At 40.0% G+C, this 23,337-nt stretch overlaps 1 protein-coding gene across 2 annotated transcripts in view; it reads right to left on the reverse strand.

Moving 5' to 3' along the window:
• PPARG (peroxisome proliferator activated receptor gamma) overlaps positions 1-23,337 on the reverse strand; it is a 51,493-nt gene that overhangs the window by 6,624 nt on the left and 21,532 nt on the right. For both annotated transcript variants that reach the window (XM_079316787.1, XM_079316786.1), the window contains exons 2-6: positions 13,874-14,101; positions 12,053-12,222; positions 10,594-10,732; positions 5,549-5,748; positions 1,418-1,868 (exon numbers count right to left, since the gene is read on the reverse strand). In XM_079316787.1, the coding sequence (XP_079172913.1) occupies positions 1,418-1,868; positions 5,549-5,748; positions 10,594-10,732; positions 12,053-12,222; positions 13,874-14,093 (1,180 nt within the window). In that variant the 5' untranslated portion in view covers positions 14,094-14,101. The remainder of the gene's footprint in view (positions 1-1,417; positions 1,869-5,548; positions 5,749-10,593; positions 10,733-12,052; positions 12,223-13,873; positions 14,102-23,337) is intronic.

Raw genomic sequence — 23,337 nt, forward strand, 5'->3', positions numbered from 1 at the left:
GGGATTTGCAGAATACAAGTTCCCTTTTTGCAGTCAGGAGTGAATTTTGAGAGGCCTTTTTCTCACCTGTCACATTTCATTATAGTAAAAACCACAAAATATTGGCATGTTTGGAGTAGTGCCCTGATAAGCTTGTACCATTTCTCCTCTCTCATCAAAACCAACCAAAAATACACCAGCAAGGTGTTTTGGATCCTGAATTAATGCAGAGTCCTCAGGGATCATGGTGCCCAAGGTCTGCACAAGGAAATTTCTGTGAGGAATTCTTGTTGGAAGTGGAATTAGCAGGATAAATTATATTGTGACCCCTTATTTTTCCTGAATGAAACACAGTGCCAGGAGGAACTGGAGGTGATTTTAAATGCAGTTATACCAAAGAGTGCCCTCCCAGCAGCAGGGCTGCTTTTGGGACAATAGCATGAGGTTGTGTTTGATTGCTGCAATGTAATTTAATAACAAAATCCTCAGTGTTGCTCTGCAGAGGAGCTGAATCCAGAGCACTCAGCACATTCCTGCCATGGATATGTGCAGTTCCATGGTGGGCCAAAATACACACAAATCACTCAGGCAAGATTTTATTTGTGCAACATCATTGCCTTGGGAGTGTTTGCCACAGGAACAGAGCTTGGATGTGCCTGGGATATCTCTGAAGGTGTCTAAGTGAGATAAACCTTGATGGCATCAGGAATTCACAAAGCAGAGCAGTGACATCACCTCAGGAGCAGGGAACACACGGTCTGGCTGCAGAAAAGCTGAAATTCAGGGTTTTTCAGTGAAGTGTTGGATGTGGGCAGTCTGATACCTGGGATTTCAGGCTCATGCTTTGCTCAAAGTGTGATGTATGAAGATAAAGCAGAACAGATGAGGGAAGCTGAAGAAACATGCAGTACCTGTTTGTTTTTTGTTTTTTTCTGAGGAGACCATCATTTTCCTGAGAAAATTTTAAAGGCAAACAAAACCTTGCAGGAATGGAAGAGCAATGAAAAGCACCATAACCCTGTAAGACCAACACCACCTATCCTTTGGAACTCTTCTGGAGTCAAAGCCATTTGTGGTCAATTAGCAAGCGACACAATCTGATTGCAGGTTTAAAAAAAAAAACCTCCTGCAGAATTTTAGCTCCTGCCAGTAAAATTCCACCCTTCCTGTTTTCCAAAAGATAGCCCTGATTTGGTTTTCTGCCTAACTGAACTGATGACTCAGCAGGCATTTCCAGCTCCATCACTAATATCGGGGCATTTCCATTTTCAGTTTCTGTCTGAAACCGAATAAAGGGCAAACAACAAAAAGAAATTTGAAAATGACTAAAAGAGCTATGTGTGAATGCACTCACTCCCAGCCTGCAGTGCTGTTTGGGCAGGAGTTAAAATTGACATTTCTGTCCTCTAAAATCCTGTATGAATAACAGAGCACTTACCTCCACTGAGGATAATGACAGCTATAAATATCGCCAGGTCGCTGTCGTCTAATTCCAGTGCATTGAACTTCACAGCAAACTCAAACTTGGGCTCCATAAAGTCACAGAAAGGTTTCCTGAGGCTCTTGAGGAACTCCCTGGTCATGAAGCCCTGTCCCTCGGAGATGAGCACGCCGTCCTTGTTCATCAGCGAGGCCAGCAGGGTGTAGATGATCTCATGCACGCCGTACTTGAGCAGAGTCACTTGGTCGTTGAGGTCCAGGCTGACGAAGCCGGGGATGTTCTTGGCGAACTCGGTGATCTCCTGCACGGCCTCCACCGAGCGGAACTGGCAGCGCTGGAAGATGCGGATGGCCACCTCCTGGTTCTCCTCCTGCACTGGGGACACGTGCTTACACTTGATCTGGTCCTCGCCCATCATCAGAGAGTTCATGTCATAAATAACGAAGGGCTGAAAGCAAAAGGAAATTCTGCTTACTCCCAAACGTCCTTTCCGAGAGCTGGGAAACCCCGAGAGAGCTCACAGCAACTTCTCAGACATCTCTGAGGAACCTCTCAAGGGTTCCCAAATAAACTGTCCTGAACCTGCCAAGGGTTCCCAAATAAATTGTCCTGAGACACCATACCAGAGCTCCCCAAATAGTCAAATTCTCCTAAACCTATCAAGAGTTCCCAAATAAATTGTTCTAAACCTGCTAAGGGTTCCCAAATAAATTGTTGTAAACCTATGAAGGGCTCCCCAATAAATCGTCCTAAACCTATCAAGGACTCCAAAATAAATTGTTCTAAACCTGCTAAGGGTTCCCAAATAAATTGTCCTAAACCTATCAAAGGTTCCCAAATAAATTGTTCTAAATCTGGCAAGGGTTCCCAAATAAATTGTCCTACACCTAGTTCCCAAATAAATTGTCCTAAACCTATCAAGGGTTCCCAAATGAATTGTTCTGAACCTGGCAAGGGTTCCCAAATAAATTGTCCTACACCTAGTTCCCAAATAAATTGTTCTAAACCTATCAAGGGTTCCCAAATAAATTGTTCTAAACCTGGCAAGGGTTCCCAAATAAATTGTTCTAAACCTATCAAGGGTTCCCAAATAAATTGTCCTACACCTATCAAGGGTTCCCAAATAAATTTCTCTAAACCTGCCAAGGGTTCCCAAATAAATTGTTCTGAGACACCTTACAAGAGCTCCCCAAATAGTCAAATTCTCCTAAACCTATCAAGAGTTCCCAAATAAATTGTCCAAAGCCTATCAAGGGTTCCCCAAATAGTTAAACTGTCCTAAACTTATCAAGGTTTCCCAAATAAATTGTCCTGAATCTATTAAGGGTTTCCCAAATAGTTAAACTGTCCTAAACCTATAAAACCAAATATCCTCACAATGTTAAAATTATTTACAGAAAGGCCAAGTAAAGTGGGAGAAGGAACACCAATTTAAAGAATGCAGGAGTTTTGCCTTTTCCTTTGTTTGTTTTATAAAATGTTCTGCAGTTCCAGAATTCAAAGTTTGGAATGTTTAATGAAAGGTTAAAATGATACTACTTTTACCTCAATTATAACAGCTTCCATAAAAGAGAATCTAATGAGTACAAAGGAACTTTTTTTTTTTTGTAGAAAGACAGACAATATTCCCATTTTGATTCCTTTATTTACTTTCATGTTGCTTCCATGTTCTATCCTAGGAAACACTGCAAGTAATACCAACTTTATGGTATTGATCATCTGATAAATGTAACCTTTTGCTGTTAACTCCTTTAAAAATAACAACATTAGGACATATTTGAACCCACTCAACTTGTCTTTGGGAAAGAACAAACAAATACCATGCTACAAACCACAATTCAGAACACAAGAATTAAATAAACTCAACTGGAACAAATCAATTTTGAAAGCAGCTTAGAAAAAGTAGTGCCAGAATACTTGCACTAGGATCTGGAAACAATCTGTTCCAGAATATGCAAAAGAAACTCCTGGGTTTAAAGGAGTGGTTATGTGAGGATTTCTCATATTCATGTGAAGAATCTTTGAATAGTTAATTGCTTCACTGAACAAATCTTACTGATATGAATAGATTTGTTAACATACTTGACTGATTAATTAATTAAAACACAAGGGATTATAATCCAACAATTGGACTAAAGAAATAACTTTTAAAATTGAAGGTCATTTATGATTGCAGATTCTAATGCCTTATAGGGATGCTCATTCTCATGGTTTTATATTTACAGCTCCAGACCATGACATTCCAGGAGGGACAGTGTGAGGGATTAAATTATTTTCCCACTTGCACTGAGGATTTCAGTGTGAAACTGAAACAACAAACACACTGCACTGAGAAAAGCCAGGAGGAGAAGGAATTTTTCAGGTAATGACATTTTTGGCAGCAGCAAAACCATTAAATATGAATCTGCACATATGGATATGCAGACATATGGAACAGTGGAGTAACAAGGCTGTAGAAGATGTTTTTAAAATGCATATTTTGGTTCTGGCAGGTAATTTCTTTCTGTTCTTTCTAGTGGGAGCACCACTTACAAGAAAAAGTCATTATTAGTCCATGTCCTTTAGAAATCCTGGATTACACCACTGGCCTATTCATGGTAGATAAAAATCAAGAAAGAGTTCAAAATAACCAAAGATCTTTTTAATATAAAGATTCAGATGAACTTGAGAGTAGAATCTTTCTGTCAAATGAGCTCTGTATGTCCCAGGAGATGATGAATAACTCATTCTAGTTTTGATACACTCACTTGCATATCCAAACATTTTAAATTAATTCAGATCACACAGCAACTAAAAAAGCACATGAATTTAAACTATGCCACAGCAAACATGTAACATAGTAAACATTGATGCTCCAGAGCACCAAATCCATTGATAAAAAAATGGAAGTTACCATTAAATACTGAGTGTCACTCTCTCAGTGGTGTTTTCAAAAAAGGCTTGAGAATTGGCAGCACTGAAAAGCTGGATGCTGTCTACTGCTTTATTGCTGTTTCTAATGTGCCAAAGTAGTTTAAAAACTTCTGAGAGAAAAGGAGAATTAATTGATGTAATTGGACATTTACTGGGTGAGAATTGCAGTGGTGGAATTTTCAGACATGAGAAGGTTACACATCAGTTTCTGCAGAATAAATAAACTTAGCTAAGTCAAACTTTGTGTTTCATGCTGAAAAGTTACTCACATTGTGAGTGCCCACCACATCTAAAACTTTTATATGAGAAGTACACTCAGTTTCTGGACAACATTAATATAATTATTTTAATTGCCTTTGAGGAAAGGAAGAAATATCTTCAGAGCCTGAAATACCTCTGTGTTCTTTGCTGTTAAGGAAAATAAAATGCAGTCTCTGTTGTAATCCTGACAATAAAATTTCTGCCAAAAATACATCAAGCTAAGAGTTATAAGTTTTGGAAAATAATTTTGTTCTTTAGGTATTAAAATAGGGTTGCCAAAATGGTCAGATATTATTTACCCTCCTCTCACTGAGACAGAAGATTTTTGAGCATTGACAACAAAGTTTCCAAGGCAATGCACAAACCCACTTAAAAGTTCCTCACTTTTCCAAGGTTTTCCTGTCCATTCTCCCAAAATTCCAACTGCACCAACCCAGGGCACTGATGTGACCTGAGCTAACCCAGAGAAAAGCAGCAATTCATCAGAGCACCGTCAGGATGAGCATCACCACAGTTCAGCCTCGTGGCTGGAGTCATTTGCCACTTAGGGAAAGGAATATTCCTCAGGGAATAGCAATTCCTGACAGCTCGAGAGCCACCTTAGACAGATAGTGTGGGAGATAACCTCTGGGCAAGGAGAAGGAAAACGGGAAGAGAAGATCAGGGAATACAAAAAGGTTAAGGTGACCTTCAAATTCTTGTCCCAGTTTCAAGTATTTTATTAGGTGAACTTGGAGTTTTTTCAAATAATGTTTACTTATTCTATCTAAAAACATTTCCTGTGTTTCAGACACAGCTTGAAATGTGTAACTGCCAACAGCAAAGTGGGCTTTTTTTTTTTTTTTTCAGGTTGGGTGTTCTGCACTTTGTTTTTTTAAGAGCTGTGTCGTCAACTTGGCAAATCATTTACTCAAGAAAAAAAAAAAAAAAAAGCAAAAAGAAGAGGGAACTGACTGATTTGTCTGTGGTCTTTCCTGTCAGGATGGCCCTGGCCTTGGCCTTGGTCAGAGGGAAGGATTTGATGTAGGAGTCGTACAGGTGCTTGGCCAGCGCCCGCAGGTCGGCAGACTCGGGGTTCAGCTGCTCGATGTCGCTGGAGATCTCTGCCAGCAGCTTCTCCTTCTCTGCCTGGGGCATCCTCCCGAACCTGATGGCTGAGGGACATCACAACAGTTACAGACATGCACATTTCAGAATGGCTGAATGAACAGAGTGCCTGTCCTGACACCTTCTGCACCTCAGAAAGCACTTTTGAATTTTGGTCGCCTTTAAAGCTCGTGTTAAGCACGGTTAGGGAAGCAAGGAAAGAGGGATTTCTGCAGTCATCCAGGCAAAACTGCTGAAGAGCTTTAAAGAAATGCAAACAAATCTCAGAATAAACCATCTCTGTGCCCATTATAGTACCTTGCTTAGAAATGCAAACCTGCTGGTGAAACACTCTGGTTCTACCTCCAACCTACATAAAATGCAAAGAATATTTAAGATATTCAAGTTCTGTTGGCCCAGGGCAAGAACCACCATTGAGCCTTGTACAAATCACCACATGGACCTGAGATTCTTCATTTGTTTAGAAACAAAACCCTCATGTGCCTTGCAGGAACAAATTCCTAATTAGCTCAGCAGAATTTAATATAGCAAGTGATATAAATTGTTAGTGTGAGAATTAAGGAATGGGGAAGAAGGTTGTACAGGGAATAAAAAGCTGAGAAATGCTGAGTTGCTTGTGGTACCTCTATGTATGTGCAGTATTGAAAAGTCAGGAAATGGTTCTACCTCACCATATGAGCTCCAAATTGCTCAAATCTCCTCTGCACCTCCTATTTTTGCATCCATGTACTTCTTATCCAAAACTATTTATTCATGTGGGGACTGACTGGAGAATGTTTCCAATGAGCCATCAAAATCAAGAGTGATTTATCCCATGATATTTCAGTAAACAGAATTTATTTTGTTTTATGAAAACAAAACAGGACAAGAGAGCATCCAAACAAAAAATGGAAGGAAGAAATCAAGGTTTTTGCATTTTGGCCCTAGGGGGAAATAGAAATACTATGAATATTTTTTCAGTGATTAGTTGCTCCTTGGATAAAGAAAAAGTGCTGCTAAGATAATATAGAAATGATTTTACTGGGGGTGTTTATTTTGTAAACAAGCAGCCACTTTTCTGTGAGTTTGCTGCAATGTGTTGATGGGCAAACAGGACATTTTTTCCTCAAGAATAAATAATTATGCCAGAATTACAACACATCCCCCTTCTCCATTTTTTCTATAGGATATTTATTGGTCAGTTGTCTTATTTCATGGCTGTAGAAACAAAGTTGTTTATTTTTATGTCTGAACTCTTCTTTCAGCAACTTCAGGCTGTGAGTGACATGTGCTGGATATTTCAGAATTATCTGGGTGTCCTTTATATTAAATTATACTGAACACCAGCAGGAAATGATTCTGTTGTGGGCCTGTTCCTGGGAGCTAAATTTGCAAAAGCAGATTCATAATCTGGAACCCACTGGCAAAAGACTCCATTCCATCATAAAAAAAAAAGGTGATCAGGACTCAAATGTATTTTAAATGTATTTCATCATAAAGTATATTTTAAATATAACAATTCATTAACAACAAGGAGGGTTGTGAATCAAGCAATCTTACAATGTCATAAACATAGGATTTATGTTTTCATAGAATAAATTTTTCTAAATATATTTAGAATATATTTTATTGGTGAGATATCAGATGCAGCAGATTCTGTTCAATGCTTATTAGCATTGCAGGCAAAATTCGGGGTAAAATCAATTTTGTGGGACTAGCCTAGCAGTTTCCTTTTGTAAAAATCCTTGTCACTGTCATTTTGAGGGGGCTGAGACAAAAATCAGAGAGAGGTGAGGCAGTGAGAGGTTTATGGGAGGAACTGGGAAAGGGGGATTTTGGATGAGAGAATGAGGAGAGGCTGATGATGCTGCCCCTTCCAAAGGTTAGGCTGGGATGAGGAGAGCCTGGGGAGGGGTGGGAAGGGCAGGAAAAGCCTGGGAGAGCTCTGGAAGGCTGAGAGAGGTTCAGTGGCAGCTTCTCTGCCTGCAATCCCAGGCTCTGCAGGTCTGGGCAGCAGCCACAGCTGGAATGTGGGGTTCTCTCTTTCCTTCAGCAGCTCCTCCTTTCCCTTGCATTTACAGGATTCTCCAAAAGTCAGGAGCTGAGAGCCAATGGTGAGCACAGCCAGCCCCTCATGCTGCATCCTATCCTTTGGCTTTCTGTGGAAGAACTGCAATACTTATCCTGAGCCCAGGTTTTACTGCCTGGAGAAGTTAAATGTGAAAAAGGTGATGGTTTATAGACTGTTCTGTAGGGCACCGCTCTTCTGATTGTCTGGGTGATTTCTGGGCATAAAGGAGACCCCAAATAGCCCCTAAGTACAGTTTGTCACATTACAAACCACGAGGTAAAGCCAGGCTGGATACCTGTCTGATTTTAGTGGAGATGTGCCCAGATTGAGCAATCCCCTGCTCCCAGAACTGATGATAAAAGCATTGCCATGTGTTCTTTTGTTCTATTCCAGTAGCTGGGTTAACACCAGCAGCACTTTCAGCAGAAGAGAACAAAATAAATGACATTTAAAAACTAAAATTTCTGCTCAATGGCACTTCAGAACACAATCTGTACTACTGAGGGTTAAGCCCAGAGCAGCACTGTGGCTAGAGAAGGAAAGGAAAACAATATTCCAAGCATGAGAACAGCACTGTCTTCTTTAACCTTTAGCCAAGTGGTATGGAGCATTTCTACGTGAAAAAATGTGGCTGTAGCTGCTGAGAGTCTCCCTGCAGTCCCCCTTTTGTCCTGATCATTTTGCAATAACACATCCACACAAGGACAGGCACAGACTGGAACCCTCAGGCACAAATAACCCACATTCTGCTTCAAAGCATTTAAAATTCTGGTAATTTCTCTACTCGAGTGGCTGAAGTGTAATCTGGAGATGTAACATCAAAATGTGTCCCAGTGTCATTGGTGAAACCCCCTGGATCCACCTCCAATCTACATAAAATGCAAAAAATGTTTGAGATATTGAAGTTCTGTTGGCTTAGGGTAGGAACCTGGGCAGGAGAACCTCAAGTGTTGCATTTCTTTATGCTTCTCAGTCCTCAAAGGTGAAATTCAGCTCTTTTTTATAAATTTGTTTATAAATTATGAAGGAATGAGGGTGTTTTGTGCAAAGCAATGTAACCAGAGCAGGCAAAATAAAAAAGGCAAGTGCAGAAGGGAAAGTTTGAATAGAAGCTCTGAGTCCTTGTTGGGAGAACTCCTGGTTGGAGCAAAGGAAAATGTTCCTTGGAGCCCTGGGGCAAATGGCTCTGCCCTTTTCCTGCCTCCCCTGACTCCTGGAAACTTGTTGGTGCCACAGCTTCTGCCTGGGCAGTGGCTAAACAGGGGGAAACAGGTGAAATGTGAACTTTAATTCTAGAATTTTAAAAATTCTATTTCTTTTAATTCTAGAAATGTGATTTTTTTTACTCTAGATGTTGTAAGCCAGAGAGAATGGTCTGGGCCATCCCTTCCTGATGGAATTGCCCTTGGGAGCTGTGCTGCCAGGCCAGGGGAGAATTTGGCAAGCACCTTGAAAATAATAATTAAAAACCCCTCCTGAATATACTATAAAAATACCCACAGTAGCATTTCAAAATTAGATTTATTTTTAAGTGTTACTGTTGCATCCCAGGAATTTGAAAACTGTATTTTCTATTAGCAAAACATTTCCCAGACCAATTTACATTCAGTGCATGTATTAAAACTTTGCAAACCACAGTTCAGCTTTCCTCATGGGGACAGCACACTCATTTTTTATATTGAAAATAATGAAAGTTCTAAAAAAACCACAGGGAAATTATTTTCCCAGTCGTGTTTGCAATTCTTTACCCTTAGAATTACATAAGTCTCTATGTTATGACATTTAATTCCTGTTTTTACTCAGCTTTGCCAAAGCAAGGCAACAAAGAATCTTCATTATGTCCTTCTGCCCAAACATTCATAACTATTTCCACATGAATTTCACTGTTAATTTTAAATTTCAGAGGGATTTTCTTCTAGAGGAGTATTGTGATATTCTACATGCCATTACTTATGGTAAAGAAGGCAACCACAGATGTGGGTGTCCTAGGAAGGAGGACAGGGATTTTTAAAACTCCACAATTCATGAAAATGAGTATTTTCATTTCAAATATGCTGTGTTTCAGTATGAGAAGTGCTAACTCAGTCATGCCAACAGCCCTTGGTAAGTGACCTTAAATTCAAGTTGCTGTTGTTAATAAAGCCTCAGATGCTCCAACCCAGCTTTCATAATTAAGTTTATGGCTTCCAGGAAAGGCAGCAGGCAAAAGGGTCCAGTCAGAAAATAAGACTGAAGTGAAAAAAAGCAATTATACAAGGAATATATTCAGGAAGAAATAGCAATTACACAAGGATTATATTCAGGAAGAAATAGGAATTACACAAGGAATATATTCAAGAGGAACTACCAATGAGCAGGAATGATGGGGAGTAAAACCAACTCATGCTCCATTATGTATTAAAGCAAGAAAAGCAAATCTCCACTGTAAAGGTGGAGAATCCTCCATCTTGTCCCACACCTATTACTATATTCTAAAAACTCAATTTCAAAACCCTTCACCATGTGAAATCACACACTTCTGTTTTAACTACACACCTGTGGCTCTAACTCCATCACTCAATTTTGAATGCTTTTTCCAAAGCCTCAGGTCAAAAGCAGTGTTCTCCAGGGGGTCAGTGCCTGACAGCACAGAAAACTCAAAAACTCCAGGTTTCAACACTCCAACTGTCTTATTTTGATGTTAAAGCAATCTCAAATCATGGAGATGTTCCTAAACTCAGGGCAATCTCTCTGACTTGTATTTCTAAACTGAGGGCATCCCAGCAGCACACCCAGCAGTTGTGTGATGTCCCATGGCATTTTCCAGATGAAGCACTGCTGCTGGAACTCCAGGAGCACTCACCATTGTGTGACATTCCAACAGCCAGGCATTTCTGAAACCTGCAGTACTGACATTTATTCCTGCTTTTCTTATGGATCCGGCAGTTCAGATCACACCTGTCGTAAATCAGCTTTAACCTGATTGTTCTTCGAAAAAAACCCTGCAGAAAACAGGGAAAAAAACATGGGAAATGTTGCAGGAAATTGCCAGTGCCATCCAACCCACCCAGAACACCTGACAGTGCAGTTCCAAGGGAAGCAAAGCTCCTGCTGCCATCCCCTTTGCTCCTGCCCTGCTCCCACTCAGTTTGAGGGAGGGAACATTCTCACAAATTTAAAGGGGTTTAAAGGACATCAGGGATGTTATTTAAGAGCACAACTCCAAAGCTCTATTTGTCCCACTCACCATGGGATAATTATTATGAACCAAACGTGACATTTTCAAAATTTAAAGTTCACTACCAATGTAGAAAATTTGTTGTAAGCCATGACAAACCAAAGGTCTGCCAACATTAAATGTCTAGTAAATGAAAATAGCTCTGAGTTATTTCTCTCTTTACAGTTACAAGATGCTTTTATGGATCAGTCATAATTAATGAATAAAGTTTATCCAGAGTTATCACGCTTTTTTCCTTGTAAAAATTGTTTCTTCCTTACAGGGAACAATACTAAAAGCATGATGCCAACTTTTATTTATATAATTAACTGTAATTTAAGTAATGTACTTTGCACTTATTGCTTTATGAGTGTTCCTGATTCACTGCTATGAATTTTATTTAAGCTCTGGATTGGTTCTTTCCTTTTAGTTATTTTCAAGACACTGAAAATGGAGAAGTTGGGAATTTCACATTAAACTCTAATGTTTTTCTTTGACCTCAATGAATCATTAATAATTAAATTCTCTGACATTTCTTCTCTTGTTCTTGAGGACTGAGATTTTTACACCATTCATTTGTCCTTTACATGTTATAAACACTAAATATCACTGATATTTAAAAAAAAATAGTGGTGTTTTAAAGCAGAAAGCACATTCCTCAATACCATCAGACTTCTCTGTAGTCACCTAAGAAGTGTAAAATTAATCAGAATAACAGAGCCTGAATTTTAATTGCTCAAAATTATGGAGTTGGGCACGAGTTTGCTCTTGCTGTGTTTTAAGAATTCAGATTTTCTGCACATGACATCCAAATGGGAAGAAATACGATTGCACGCAGCAGGAATAAAACATGCTTGCATGATTGAAAGAAGGGGAAAAAAAAATGCACAAGACCAATTGAATAGATCAACACCATCAACAAGAAAAAAGGAAACTAGGATTTAAAAAACTCTGGCTTAATTATACGCAGGAAAAATTAACGTAAATGCCTAAAATTAAAAAAAAAAACCAAAAAACCACAAAGGTGTGATTTCCCCCAGTTGAAATTTTCCCCAGTTTAGCTGAAGGGAAGGTGGTGCTGGGAGCAGTCTGTGTGGGCTCTCACCTTGCAGCCCTCGCAGGCGTGCACGCCGTAGTGGAAGCCCGAGGCTTTGTCCCCGCAGACGCGGCACTCGATGGCCATCAGCGAGCTGGGAGCCTCCTCCTGGGCCTTGCTGTACAGCTGGACCTTCTCTGAGAAATAGGGTGGGGAGGGAGGCTCCATCTTGATGGCACCTGGGCACAGAGAGGAGGGAGAAACTCAGCTGAACTCACAGAGGGAGCAGGGAGGAACAGCCAGGGCTGGTGGGATGCTCCACAGCCTCCCAACGAAGGCTGAGGAAGGAGCTGCAGCTGCATTTCAAGCTGGAAAAGCTGGATGGGGCAGATTCTGATGGAGAAATTACAGATTTTTTTTATTACAGATCCAGCTTTCAGCTCTGCAGTGTGGAATGGCTTAAAGATGGATATTAATAATTATTGTATGGAGAACTAGGCTTTGCTCAGTCTCCACATGGTTTATTACTTTAGGGTGTTGAGAACTCCTACAAGGAGATGGGTTGCAGTGTTCAATCTAAAAGTATTCAAGTGTCTAATAGAGCTATATATAAAATAATGTATCATCCAGTAATATATATATATGAGATAAAATATTAATGATATTTCAAGAAATTTAGCTCTCTCCTGGGGAGAACTGTTGAGCTTTGGGTGCAGTTTAGAGATAAATTTGCTCTTCTGAAAGTTTTTAATTAAGAGAGCAATTTCTAATATTGAATGATCTCAAGCAAGTAAATATGTCTTTGAATCAATCATCAATGGTCATAGAAGAGAGCTGTGACATTTGAAAGTTACATTACATCAGGAGTGATGTAACAGAGTAATAAAGAAGGTGAGTATTTTTATATATCCAGATGGGCTATATCATACAAACTAGAAAGATTTATTCCTATATAAACTGGGAAGAAATTATCTAAGTAAAGATGAGGGAGAATTTATGCCATCTGAACTCTGCTGCACATTTTAAAACTACTTGGCATTAAATTGTTATGAATATTTCTAATGAAACAAAAGAAAAATAAATGTCTAGCTGGAAAAATGTCCATTCATTTATTACAGTAGTAGTGCAGAGATACACAGCACCTGCTTCACTGTACTACCAAAATTAAACACCACAATTTCCCCAGCAAGAATTCCATGAAAGAGTTTTTGTACAGATTACTACAAATAAAAGTGAGGTCACACCTAAGATGAAGTGGATCCTCAAAAGAGTTCCAGGCACAGTAACCTCACATTCCTACTCTGAGCAGGAATGCAGTAACAAATTATTTAGGAATAGGTCACTTCCTATCTTGAAAGGAGAATTTAGTAGTTTTTTGTCAGTATAAATTGTGCAAGAGCAGCATGTTTCATGGCAAGTAAATAATCCAGGAGCTGGGATAGAGTTGTAACAATGCTGTGGCTCAGGTGTAGCCAACATTTCTATTCCATCCATTCCTGAGGCTGTTTGGAATTCAAAAGCTGCACATATTAATAATTCAAATGCTCTGCATGCTGGGCATTCTACATCACTCAGGGTGTTTATTCTCCCTTGTGTGCACTGAGCTTCAAAGTAAAAGCTGCACACAAGGTACAGGAATAGGAGACAACAGAGGCTCCATGTCTCTAATAACATGGAATTTTGGATTCTTTATGATACCCTTCCTAAGCTCCAGCTGCTGCTGTGGCAGGGTGAAGGTCTGCTATGAGTATTCTCTTTTCTATCTGCCCTGCAAGAGTATCTCTGCTGACACAGGGGATCTGAATTCTCATTCTATTTGCTGTTAGCAAATTCCAGGGAACGAAGGAAACATGAGCATGAGGGAAACACTTCCAAAAAGGCAAAGCTTACTTTGGCAATCCTGGAGCTTGATATCATATTTATAATCCAGACCTGACTGGTCTGCTCTGGCAAGAGGAAGATCTTCATAGTGTGGGGAGGAAATGCTCGAGAAGTCAACAGTGGTGAAGGGCTTGATGTCAAAGGAATGTGTGTGATCATCCATGGCTGACAGGTCCACAGGGCTGATTCCAAAATTCAGGGACCAAAACGGCATTTCTGTGTCAACCATTGTAATCCCTGCAAGCACCAACAAGAAAAAGACATTTTAGGAGGAGCTGTTGATCTCCAGTACCCAGCCCAAGCTGAGCTCCAAGTGTCCCATGTCCACAGGCTTGAGATGAAAACTTTAATTGCTTTTCTCCATAGCATGCATATCAATAAAATTAGAAGTTTTCCACAAATGATTCTCATTTTTGCAAATTTTAAGCATCACTCTTCCCAAGTGCCTGAAAATCTCAAGGATTTTTATATTAAGAAAAAAACCCCAAAGTAGCTGGTATAAAATAGTGGTGGTTTTCCTCCAAATAACCAGAAATATTTGAAAATTGTGCTTGAGTTTGCCAAAAGTTTAATCCCCAGTCTTGAACCCAAGGATCAAGAAAATGTAAGTTATGACTTTTCAAATTCCATGTAGATTTATGCAAACTTTGAAAGCAGTAAACAAATAAGAAACTATTGCAAAAATCTTCTGCAAATTGAGTGAATTTAGATTGAGATATGAAATGTTTTTCCAAGTCTTCTTCTGACAGATAGCTGAACCAAAATCCTTGATTTAGACAGATTTCAATTATGAAAAAGTTTGTAAGTTACAGCAAGTGCAAAGGTTATTTTATAACCAGTGTCTGTGTTTAATTTTCCACAATTTATAAAAAGAACATTCTACCCTAAAAATAGAAGAGATGTTTCAGAACTAAAATAGCTTGGTCACTTTGGCTGTTTAATTTGGACTTTAGACCCAATCAAGTGAGTGGCCTTTAACCTCTAGATAGCAGAAACTTTGATTTGATCTGCTTGGAATCAAAACTACTCTGTCACATGGCCAAAAGTGCTGTTGCAAAATGGAGCTATGGGAACAGAGGTGCCCCAGAATTTGGAGCTCAGCCTGTTTTTGGCAGGTAAGTGAAGCTGGGACTGCCCTACCCATCAGCTCTGCTGAGATTCCAGTGCCAAGCAATGACTGCACTTCTCCTTGCCTTCCCTCAGGAATGTCACCAGCATTCTTCTCACTTTTAGGACTCCCAGGACAACCCTTCAGTTCTTCTGCTTTGATGCTGACAACAAAGGCTGCAAGGGAATCTCTTTAATTCTTAAATTTGAGAGGAGGGATTCTCACTGCAGTGGGAACAGAGAGGTGCTGCTGGATCCCACTGGATGGGATACTAAGGATGTTATCCTCAATGGGAGTAAGGAAACAACAGGATTCCTAATTGTCACAAGAGACAAAGCCCTGGGGAAAATACATGACAGCTTGTCAGAGCACCTTGGTGTTGTGTGTCACCTCCCAGATGATCAAGTTTCAAGTCCACGGCTCAAATCATGAGCTCTGCCCAGGCTCTCCAGGGAATGCTGACATTCCCAAGGCTGCCAGAGCTCCAGGAGCGTTTGGACAGCACTGCCAGGGATGCCCAGGGTGGGATTTTGGGGTGTCTGTGCAGGGCCAGGAGTTGGACTGGATGATCCTTGGGATCCCTTCCAACTGAGGAGATTCTCAGATTCTGTGACATTTTCTGTGAGCACAAAGTGCAAATCCCTAGCCATCAACATTAGGAAATGTCCTCCCAAAACAGGTTTCCCAAGGAAACAATAAACCAGACTCCTTCTTAAGAGCCCATGTCTTGACCACACACATCTTTTAAAAAATAGAGAAATCAAGAGACATTTTAAATTGTTTCACATTTCTTTAGGCAAGTGACATCAAGAGTTATTAGTTTCTCAGCTTCAAGGGGAAGGGTGGCTGCAGGCACCTTCCCAGTTACAGCCCAGGTTCATCCCAGGGATTCCCAGGTTGCTGTGTGTGTGGACAAGTAGCAAGTGCAGACAATCCAAAGGCAGGAGGAGTCAGCCCCAGAGCTGCCCTTGCAGACACCTCCCTGCTTGAGGCAGCACCTGGAGAGGTTCAGCACCTGCTGAAAGGCCAGGGCCACTCACTGAGGAGAGATGAACTCAACCACTGATCTCACTGAAAATATTAACAGCTTTCCTGCACTCCCCATCAAACTCTGAAAAATATTCTCACAATCTCCAGACCACTTTTTCTTTCCAGGTTAAAAAGCTTCAGTTTGCAAACCCCTGTGAACTGAACAGTGACTCAAAGCTGAGCTGGATTTCCCTCAGTTCCATGGCTGGGATGTTCTGGAGAAGTTGATGATGTGTGACATGAGTAATTCTGTGAAACTCCTGCATCATTACAACCCAGTGTGCCTGAGCTGCCCCGTGTACAGATATCTCACAGCTTAGAAAAACTCTGATAAGCAGGTGAGTCCAGAGGTCTGGCTTGGCACACACAAGCTCCAAAATCTAAGAGCTTGTAGTAATTCCTTATCAGAAATCTTGTTTCCCAGTCAGCACAGCCATATCATTCCAGCAAAGTCTACCAAAAAATGCCAGAGTGGTTTTGTGGTAAAAGTGTTTCTAGCCTAGAATTGTGATGATTAGATTTTTTATTACATTTTAGAAGAAACAATCTAAATAATTAACAAGTAACCTGTTGTTTTTAGCATAATTGAATAAGAGGGGTTTGGTTTCATTCATGCAGTTTTTTCCCTACTAATTGTTCTTTTCTCTATGTCTGTCCAAATCACACACATGTTCTGGATGCTGAGAACAGAGGAAATATAAATGCCAAGATCATCTCACAGGGAAAAGCAGAGAATTGTGGCTGCACCTCTCAGCTACTGAGTAATTCTGCTTTATCCCACTCCTATTTCTGCGACAAGGTAATAAATTCTGCAGGTAGCAGCCATTTACAAATCTTTAGTCAAAAGCCTATAAACTCCACCCCTTCCAGAGGTTAACATCCCATGACTCTCAAAATCCCAGAGTAATATTTTTCATAAGCATTTCTGAATGATTATAATTTCCAGGTTTGCTCAGGTTTTGGGTATAAAACACAAGGCATCTTGTTACAGTTTTAAAGGTCCAATCTTCATGTATGATTTAAAAAAATTATGGATATCTTGTTCAATTTAATAAAATTTTCTGTTATAATTGAAACAATAAATTTCAATTTTCAGATGAATTTATATTAGAGATACTAAAATGAAGGAAACATTTTCCATGCTATTTTTATTCTTGCATTATTGAAAACCAAAATGTGAAGTCTGTTACTATCTTTAATGGTTATTTCACAAATACTTCTATTTTGCATGTAGCTTTACTTGATTTTTGCTATCTTTGTCTTTTACCCTCCCCAGGAAAGAGGAATGACAACATTTTCCTCTGGGCAAATAAAAAAATCAACTAATTGTAGTCTTCTCATGGCTTTAAAGGACCAAAAAAGAACAGCCAAGATTTAAAAAATCCAGTGGACAAATCCAATGAACATATTAGGGGATGCTTTTATAACTCCTAGCTGCTTGTGTGACATCCAGGTAATAGATCTGAAAGTATTGATCTGATTTAGAAGATTTTCATGTGCAAAAGTCCTTCTCAGCCAGCAAGAAGCTGTGAATAACAGCAGCAGTTATTCAGGAAGTCAGATGGAGGAGCTTGGACATTTAATCCTCCAAAAGAGCAGGAGTGAAAGAGATAATGCTGCTGAGATAATATTTAATTCTGAGATATGGAGCTTTCCAAGTGCCTTTCCTGTGTTTAATCTCCTGTGGAACTGCTCAAGGTTATGTGCAAGAAACCAAAGGCACTGAACTCACCTGGCACAGACACTCTTGGTTATTCTGCTGCTGATAGGCAGAAATCTCACCTCATCAATCACCTCATCCCCTAATTGGTCTGCTCTCCAGTTCCTCAGACAGTTATTCCCTGCATTTCTCCTGCTAGGAAAACATCAAATCTAACAGAGGAGATTGCCATGCTATGAAAAACATCCTGGATCACGAGCTGCTCTTTACCATAAACACTACCTGTGCTCAGGTAACCTGAAGGGCCTGTTGTGCTGCATTCTAGACACGCTCTTTCCAGACAAAACTACCAAAATATGACCCTACAGGTATTTAATGAAGCAACCAGAACATCCCAACTGACAGGGGTCACAGAAAATAAGACAAAAATAAATAGGTAAAGCCTCTCAGCTCTGAAACATTATTAAAATCAAGGAAGGTGTAATGATGTGCCATGGGCAGGTATAAATATGGACAAATTGATATCTGAGCTAAATAATGCTGTGGGTTTTTCTTAATGAAGACAAATTTCATGGAATAGATTGGATTTCCTCTCATGTATGAATGTGTCAGAGTTTGTCAAGTAAACTCATACACAAGTCCTGAAGAACTTATGGAACTTTTGTCAATTAATTTAGTTAAGGCAGCTCAGCTCCTCTGTGAAATACTGCCCTACATAAGTTGGTTAAGATCACACAATCATTCTCAGCTTTTAGGAAAAATTTAGAGATGGTGATGCCCCATAGATTCAATTTATTTATCTATTTGGAAGAATAACAACATATTTTATGTGTGCCTTGCAAAAACACGTCTCCCCTCAGTGATGGCACCACCTCACTGAGTTAAAGACCTGCACTGATGGTTTTTTGAGAAGGCTGCAGGAGGCTGTGGAAAGGGAGCAGACAGTCCTGTGATCCCCCCTGCATTCCCCTCCCAATCATTCAGCTCTGCCATTGCCCCTGGCACACACATTCTGTGTGGCAATGCTCGAGCAGCTCAAGGCAACATTTTATCAGTGCTGCTCTCAGCTCCCACATGTGAGGGATTATTGAACTTCAGGTTATTGAGGGAAAATCACATCTTACTGCATTTGCTTTTTCCTGGCAGAAAAACCCCTCAGACTTTTGTCTCAGTTCTGTTTTTCCAGTGAAAGCACATCACCTTCCCTCCCTCCCCTCCATTCTCTGTGCTGTCCATAAAACATCACTCTTCCTCAGCAGGTGTGGGATTACTCCACAGGTTTCTAATATTACTGGTTATGCCAGAGGACAGTGGAGCTCTAAGCTTTCAATCTCTAGGAGATACTTTCCTCAATAATTAAAATTACATATTTTTCACTAATAGAAATGGACTTTAATGGACTTTATCTAATACACAATATTTGTATCGAACAGAGATAATTTTGATTTGGATTAACCAAACTCTGTGAATTTTTTTGTGTCTCAAACAACACCTCAAAGCTGTTGCTCATTGCTGTTTCACACATTCCTGGCCTGCAGATTCCTGATTTCCCCCCCTTTCCTGGCACAGGACCCGAACCTCCCTGTGTCCTGTTGCTGCCGAGTCAGCAGAGGGAGCACAACGTAACTAAAAAAAAAAAAAAAAACCTCTTTCCAAGAACTCTGCTGGCACAGCCAGTGATGCTTCTAAACAAATAAACAAGCAAAAAAAAAAAAAAAAAAAAAAAAAAAAAAGGATGGAAAAAGAGCCTCGGTGGCTGATGCCCCCAATTCTGTGTTTGACAAAGTCAGTACTTTGCCAACTGCAGCAGGGAAAGCAAAGTCATGGCAAAAATAAAAAAACCCTATAAAGCCTTGCTTTAGAAAATCAATTACAGAATTTTTATTCTTTAAAAGGAGAGATAGAAAGGTGGTTCTTTTTTTCTTCTGATCCATGTGCATACTCAAAACATTGTTAGAATTCAGGGTAGAAAATGTCTTCATGTGATGATGAACAAAAATGCTGAACAGCAATATTGCTAGGATTAAAATAATTATCCAAAGCAGTCATTGCTCAAACAAATTACACATTAGGAGCCATTGTGGATGTGGGAAAAGGGTTCAGACCTCTGAGAGAATAAGTATTAAATTTCTGATTGTAAATTCAAAGGGTTTTTGAATCCACAGTGTTGCCTCCTGCACCCAGCCCAGAGCCAGGCACACTCCTGGGAGCACGCAGCCTCACCAGACCTGGGAATTTCTTTTTCAAGCATGAATTTATCAAAAATACAGGAATTAAAACTGACTTCTCTACAGGACAGAAGAAGCCTCTTTTTTTTCCCCCAGTTAACTGTAAACCAAACCTCCCCATGCCTTAATTTAGCTGTGAAAACAAAGAAAATACTCAGTGTCTCTAACAAATGTTGAGTGTCAAAAGAGCTCCATAATAAAAAGTAACTTAGTGAAAAGAGGAGTTCCTAAATGACCAACAATGGCAATTTTTAACATGGATGACTTTAAAAGCACGGCAAGACAAGAGATGTCTTTTTCTCCTCTGTCCCCAGGTCCAGCTCTGAAACCTCTAAAAACAGCCCCAAAAAATTACCACATCCACCTGGAAACCCCAGAAAGATGCCACCTAGAGAGCAGCCTTTGGAAAGAACAAAATAAACACTCAGTGTTTATGATCAATAAAACAAGTGGATGGTTCTGGACCACACCTCAAGGGTTAATCACTGAGTAGGAGGGGCAGGAGCTGAGGAAAGGCTCCTGTCCCACCCACTGTCCCAACCTGCAGAACCAGCACAGGGCCCAAATTCTGAGAGCAAGAGGAAAAGCAGGGGCTGGGTGGAATGTCAGAGGTGTGCCAGAAACCCAGAACACATTCAAACCCTGCTGGGGATGCTCTTTGCTGTCCCATCTCCCAGTCTGACCAGAAATCCCCGTGCTGCAGAGCCCAGTGACAGCCACATCCTTCAAAAAAAAAACAAATAAAAGGGAAAAGGGGAGGCAACCCCTTCATCCTCCCAGCAAGGCTGCATGGTAAAACACCAGGAGAAATTGGATAAATCCAAACTCTTGGAGAGGCCAAAAGAAAACAACTCGTAAATCAGTAGGAAATGTATTTTATTCCTATAGCTGAATTATAACTACAAGCTGTGCTCACTAAAAGCACAGTCCATAAAATTTACCACAATGTTTAAGAGGCAGTTGTTAATAGGAACAAGGAAGAAAAGCTCATTCAGGGAATAATAGAGCTGCTTAGTGTTAAATATATTTTCTATTCCATGGAATTCACACAAAGTGGCCTGGGTTTCTTGGAATAGCAGCATTTTATACCCTTGCAGCAACATAAACCCTTGTAAATATAATTGCAAATGAGAAAGAAGTTAAAAATGCCACTGGCTACTCAGATATCTCCCAAATTCTCCCATCCTATTTTAATTTGTTAATGTAGGTTTGTTACATTCTGATAGAGATCCATGAAACTTCAGGTTATTCCAGGGTATGAAAGAAAAGCTGTGCTCAGGTAGCTTAAATAGAAACTGAGAATATTGGATAAGGGAGATTTCTGTGTAAGAAATACTGATTTATACATCTGAAAAAGTCATGGGCAGGTAGGTCAGATTTAAAAGGAACAGCACTTCAAAATCATGGAGAACTTAACTATAAATTTCTGGAAGTGACAGAGTTGGGCTCCTGGTGGTAAAATGTGACTACAGGAGAAATAAAAGTGCTCTACTGCAGTCACAGCCCTGGCAGAGCAGTGAGATGAGGAGATCATTGCTGTTCAATCAGATTCAAAGTTTGTGGGAAATGATTCTCAAACTGTTCTTAGAAATCCCTGAGCAGAGAAACTGCACCTCTCTGGTTCCAGTCATGCTTTGTGAGGCACCATGCGCTGAAACTAAAAGTAATCCCAATGAGAGGCTTCTCTTCCAATGCTTTTTGTTCAAAAACATCTTTAAAAATCTCTCCCACTCTTCAAAATAGAAATGATTGTTCTTTTGTTTGTTTGAACAAAAAAAACCCAAAAAAACCCCAACAAACCCAAACCAAGACAACAAAACAAAAACAAAATAAAACAAAGCAAGCAAGCAAACAAAAAACACCTCCAGAAGCATAAAAATCTGAAAAATAAGATATCATCTGGTCAGTGATATAAAATCAGGATAAACCTCTGCAGCATTCTGTGGGCAAGGAGAATAAATAGGCATTCCCAAGGTGCCTTAGTAGAACTGAGATGTGGCTCCTGCTGGTTCTGAGGAATTTGAGGAGAGCAGAGACAACCAGCACGTCCCTGACTTGTGCTGGCAGTATTGTAAAAGTACCTCATTATATAAAATGTAGGCGTTGCTCTCTATGAATCATTGTGATTTAAAATAGGATCCTGATAGACAGGCAATGAATCACTTTGGATTTTGTAATCAGCAAGGGCTGACTTCTTGGGAGAGCCCTTTGCCCCCTTTGGCTGCAGCTGAGGGGATGGTCTGCTCCAGCCCTGGAGGTGCCTCCCCAGGCTGAAGGAAGTCATTGATTCTAAAATATCCCCAAAAACGCCGTGTGGGACACCAGATAGCAGAGCTTTGTCAGCTGGAACAGCAGCACACAATTCAATTGATAAGAGTGTGAACACAGCTTGGCTCCAAGGCTCGACATATTTTAATAAGTGGCATTTATTTATACTGGGCAGGCTTTGTATTGCTGGGTCTAGCAAACGTTTTACCAGCTACAGGAAATTAATGTAATTCCAAAAAGGCCGTATTTGCCATTAAAAGTATTTTAAGAGCAAATGACCCATTCAGAAGTTTCATCTGCACGACTTGTGGCTGTGCTTTCAGGAGTCAGACTTGCTCTGAAGTCAACAGAAATTCAGTGTTCGGGGCAAAATTAAGCAAAACACTCATTTTGAATCTTGCATTCATGCTAATGGCATTGAAACACCTGCCTAAAATTAAGCACATTTAGAAACTCAATTTTTGGCTAAGAAAGGACTCCTTCAGCTAAGATACATTATTGATTTCCATCTCATACACACAGATAAATCAACGTGTGTAGTGCAGATCCATAAGAAATCAAGATCTCATAAAACGCCCTATTTCCTGTGTAAAACACTGTCCCAGTGGCAAGGCTGTGCCCAGGGTTCATAAAATAAACTCCCAGTGCCTCTGTCAGCCAGGAGCCTGCTGATGTTCCAGTGGGGAGCAGCTCTGTCTGAAGCCCTTAAAGGCTTTTCCAGGATTTTCCAGGATTTCAGGTAGTGAGGCAGAGCACAAACCTGTGTGAGCACCACAGTTATTTACAGGACAATCTCCTGCTCCACTGCTTATCTGGTTTCATTAGCTCATTATCAGAGTGTCTCTTAATGCAGTTTAATATATTAATAATAGACTCCATTCTTTGGAAATGGTGCTTAGCCAATAATTAACAGCTGAGGTATCAGTTTAGTACAGAATTTTAAACAGTTGTACTCCATTATGGAATTCACAAGAAGTTTGTATTTGTTTTTGAGATGTAAATAACTTTAATAGTAAATTTTACATGCATGATATCCAGTTAATCTTCTTCTTTTAAATATGATACTAGTCCCAAAGAATTTTTGTAATTTTAATATTGAAATAATCACATCAAGTTTTCTCAATGCATGTTGTAGTAGGGAATTTAGGGATGCAGAATACTGTTGTGGGAAGAAGCCTGG

This window comes from Erithacus rubecula, assembly GCF_903797595.1.
Source record: "Erithacus rubecula genome assembly, chromosome: 13".
In the NCBI taxonomy this organism is placed as follows: domain Eukaryota; kingdom Metazoa; phylum Chordata; class Aves; order Passeriformes; family Muscicapidae; genus Erithacus; species Erithacus rubecula.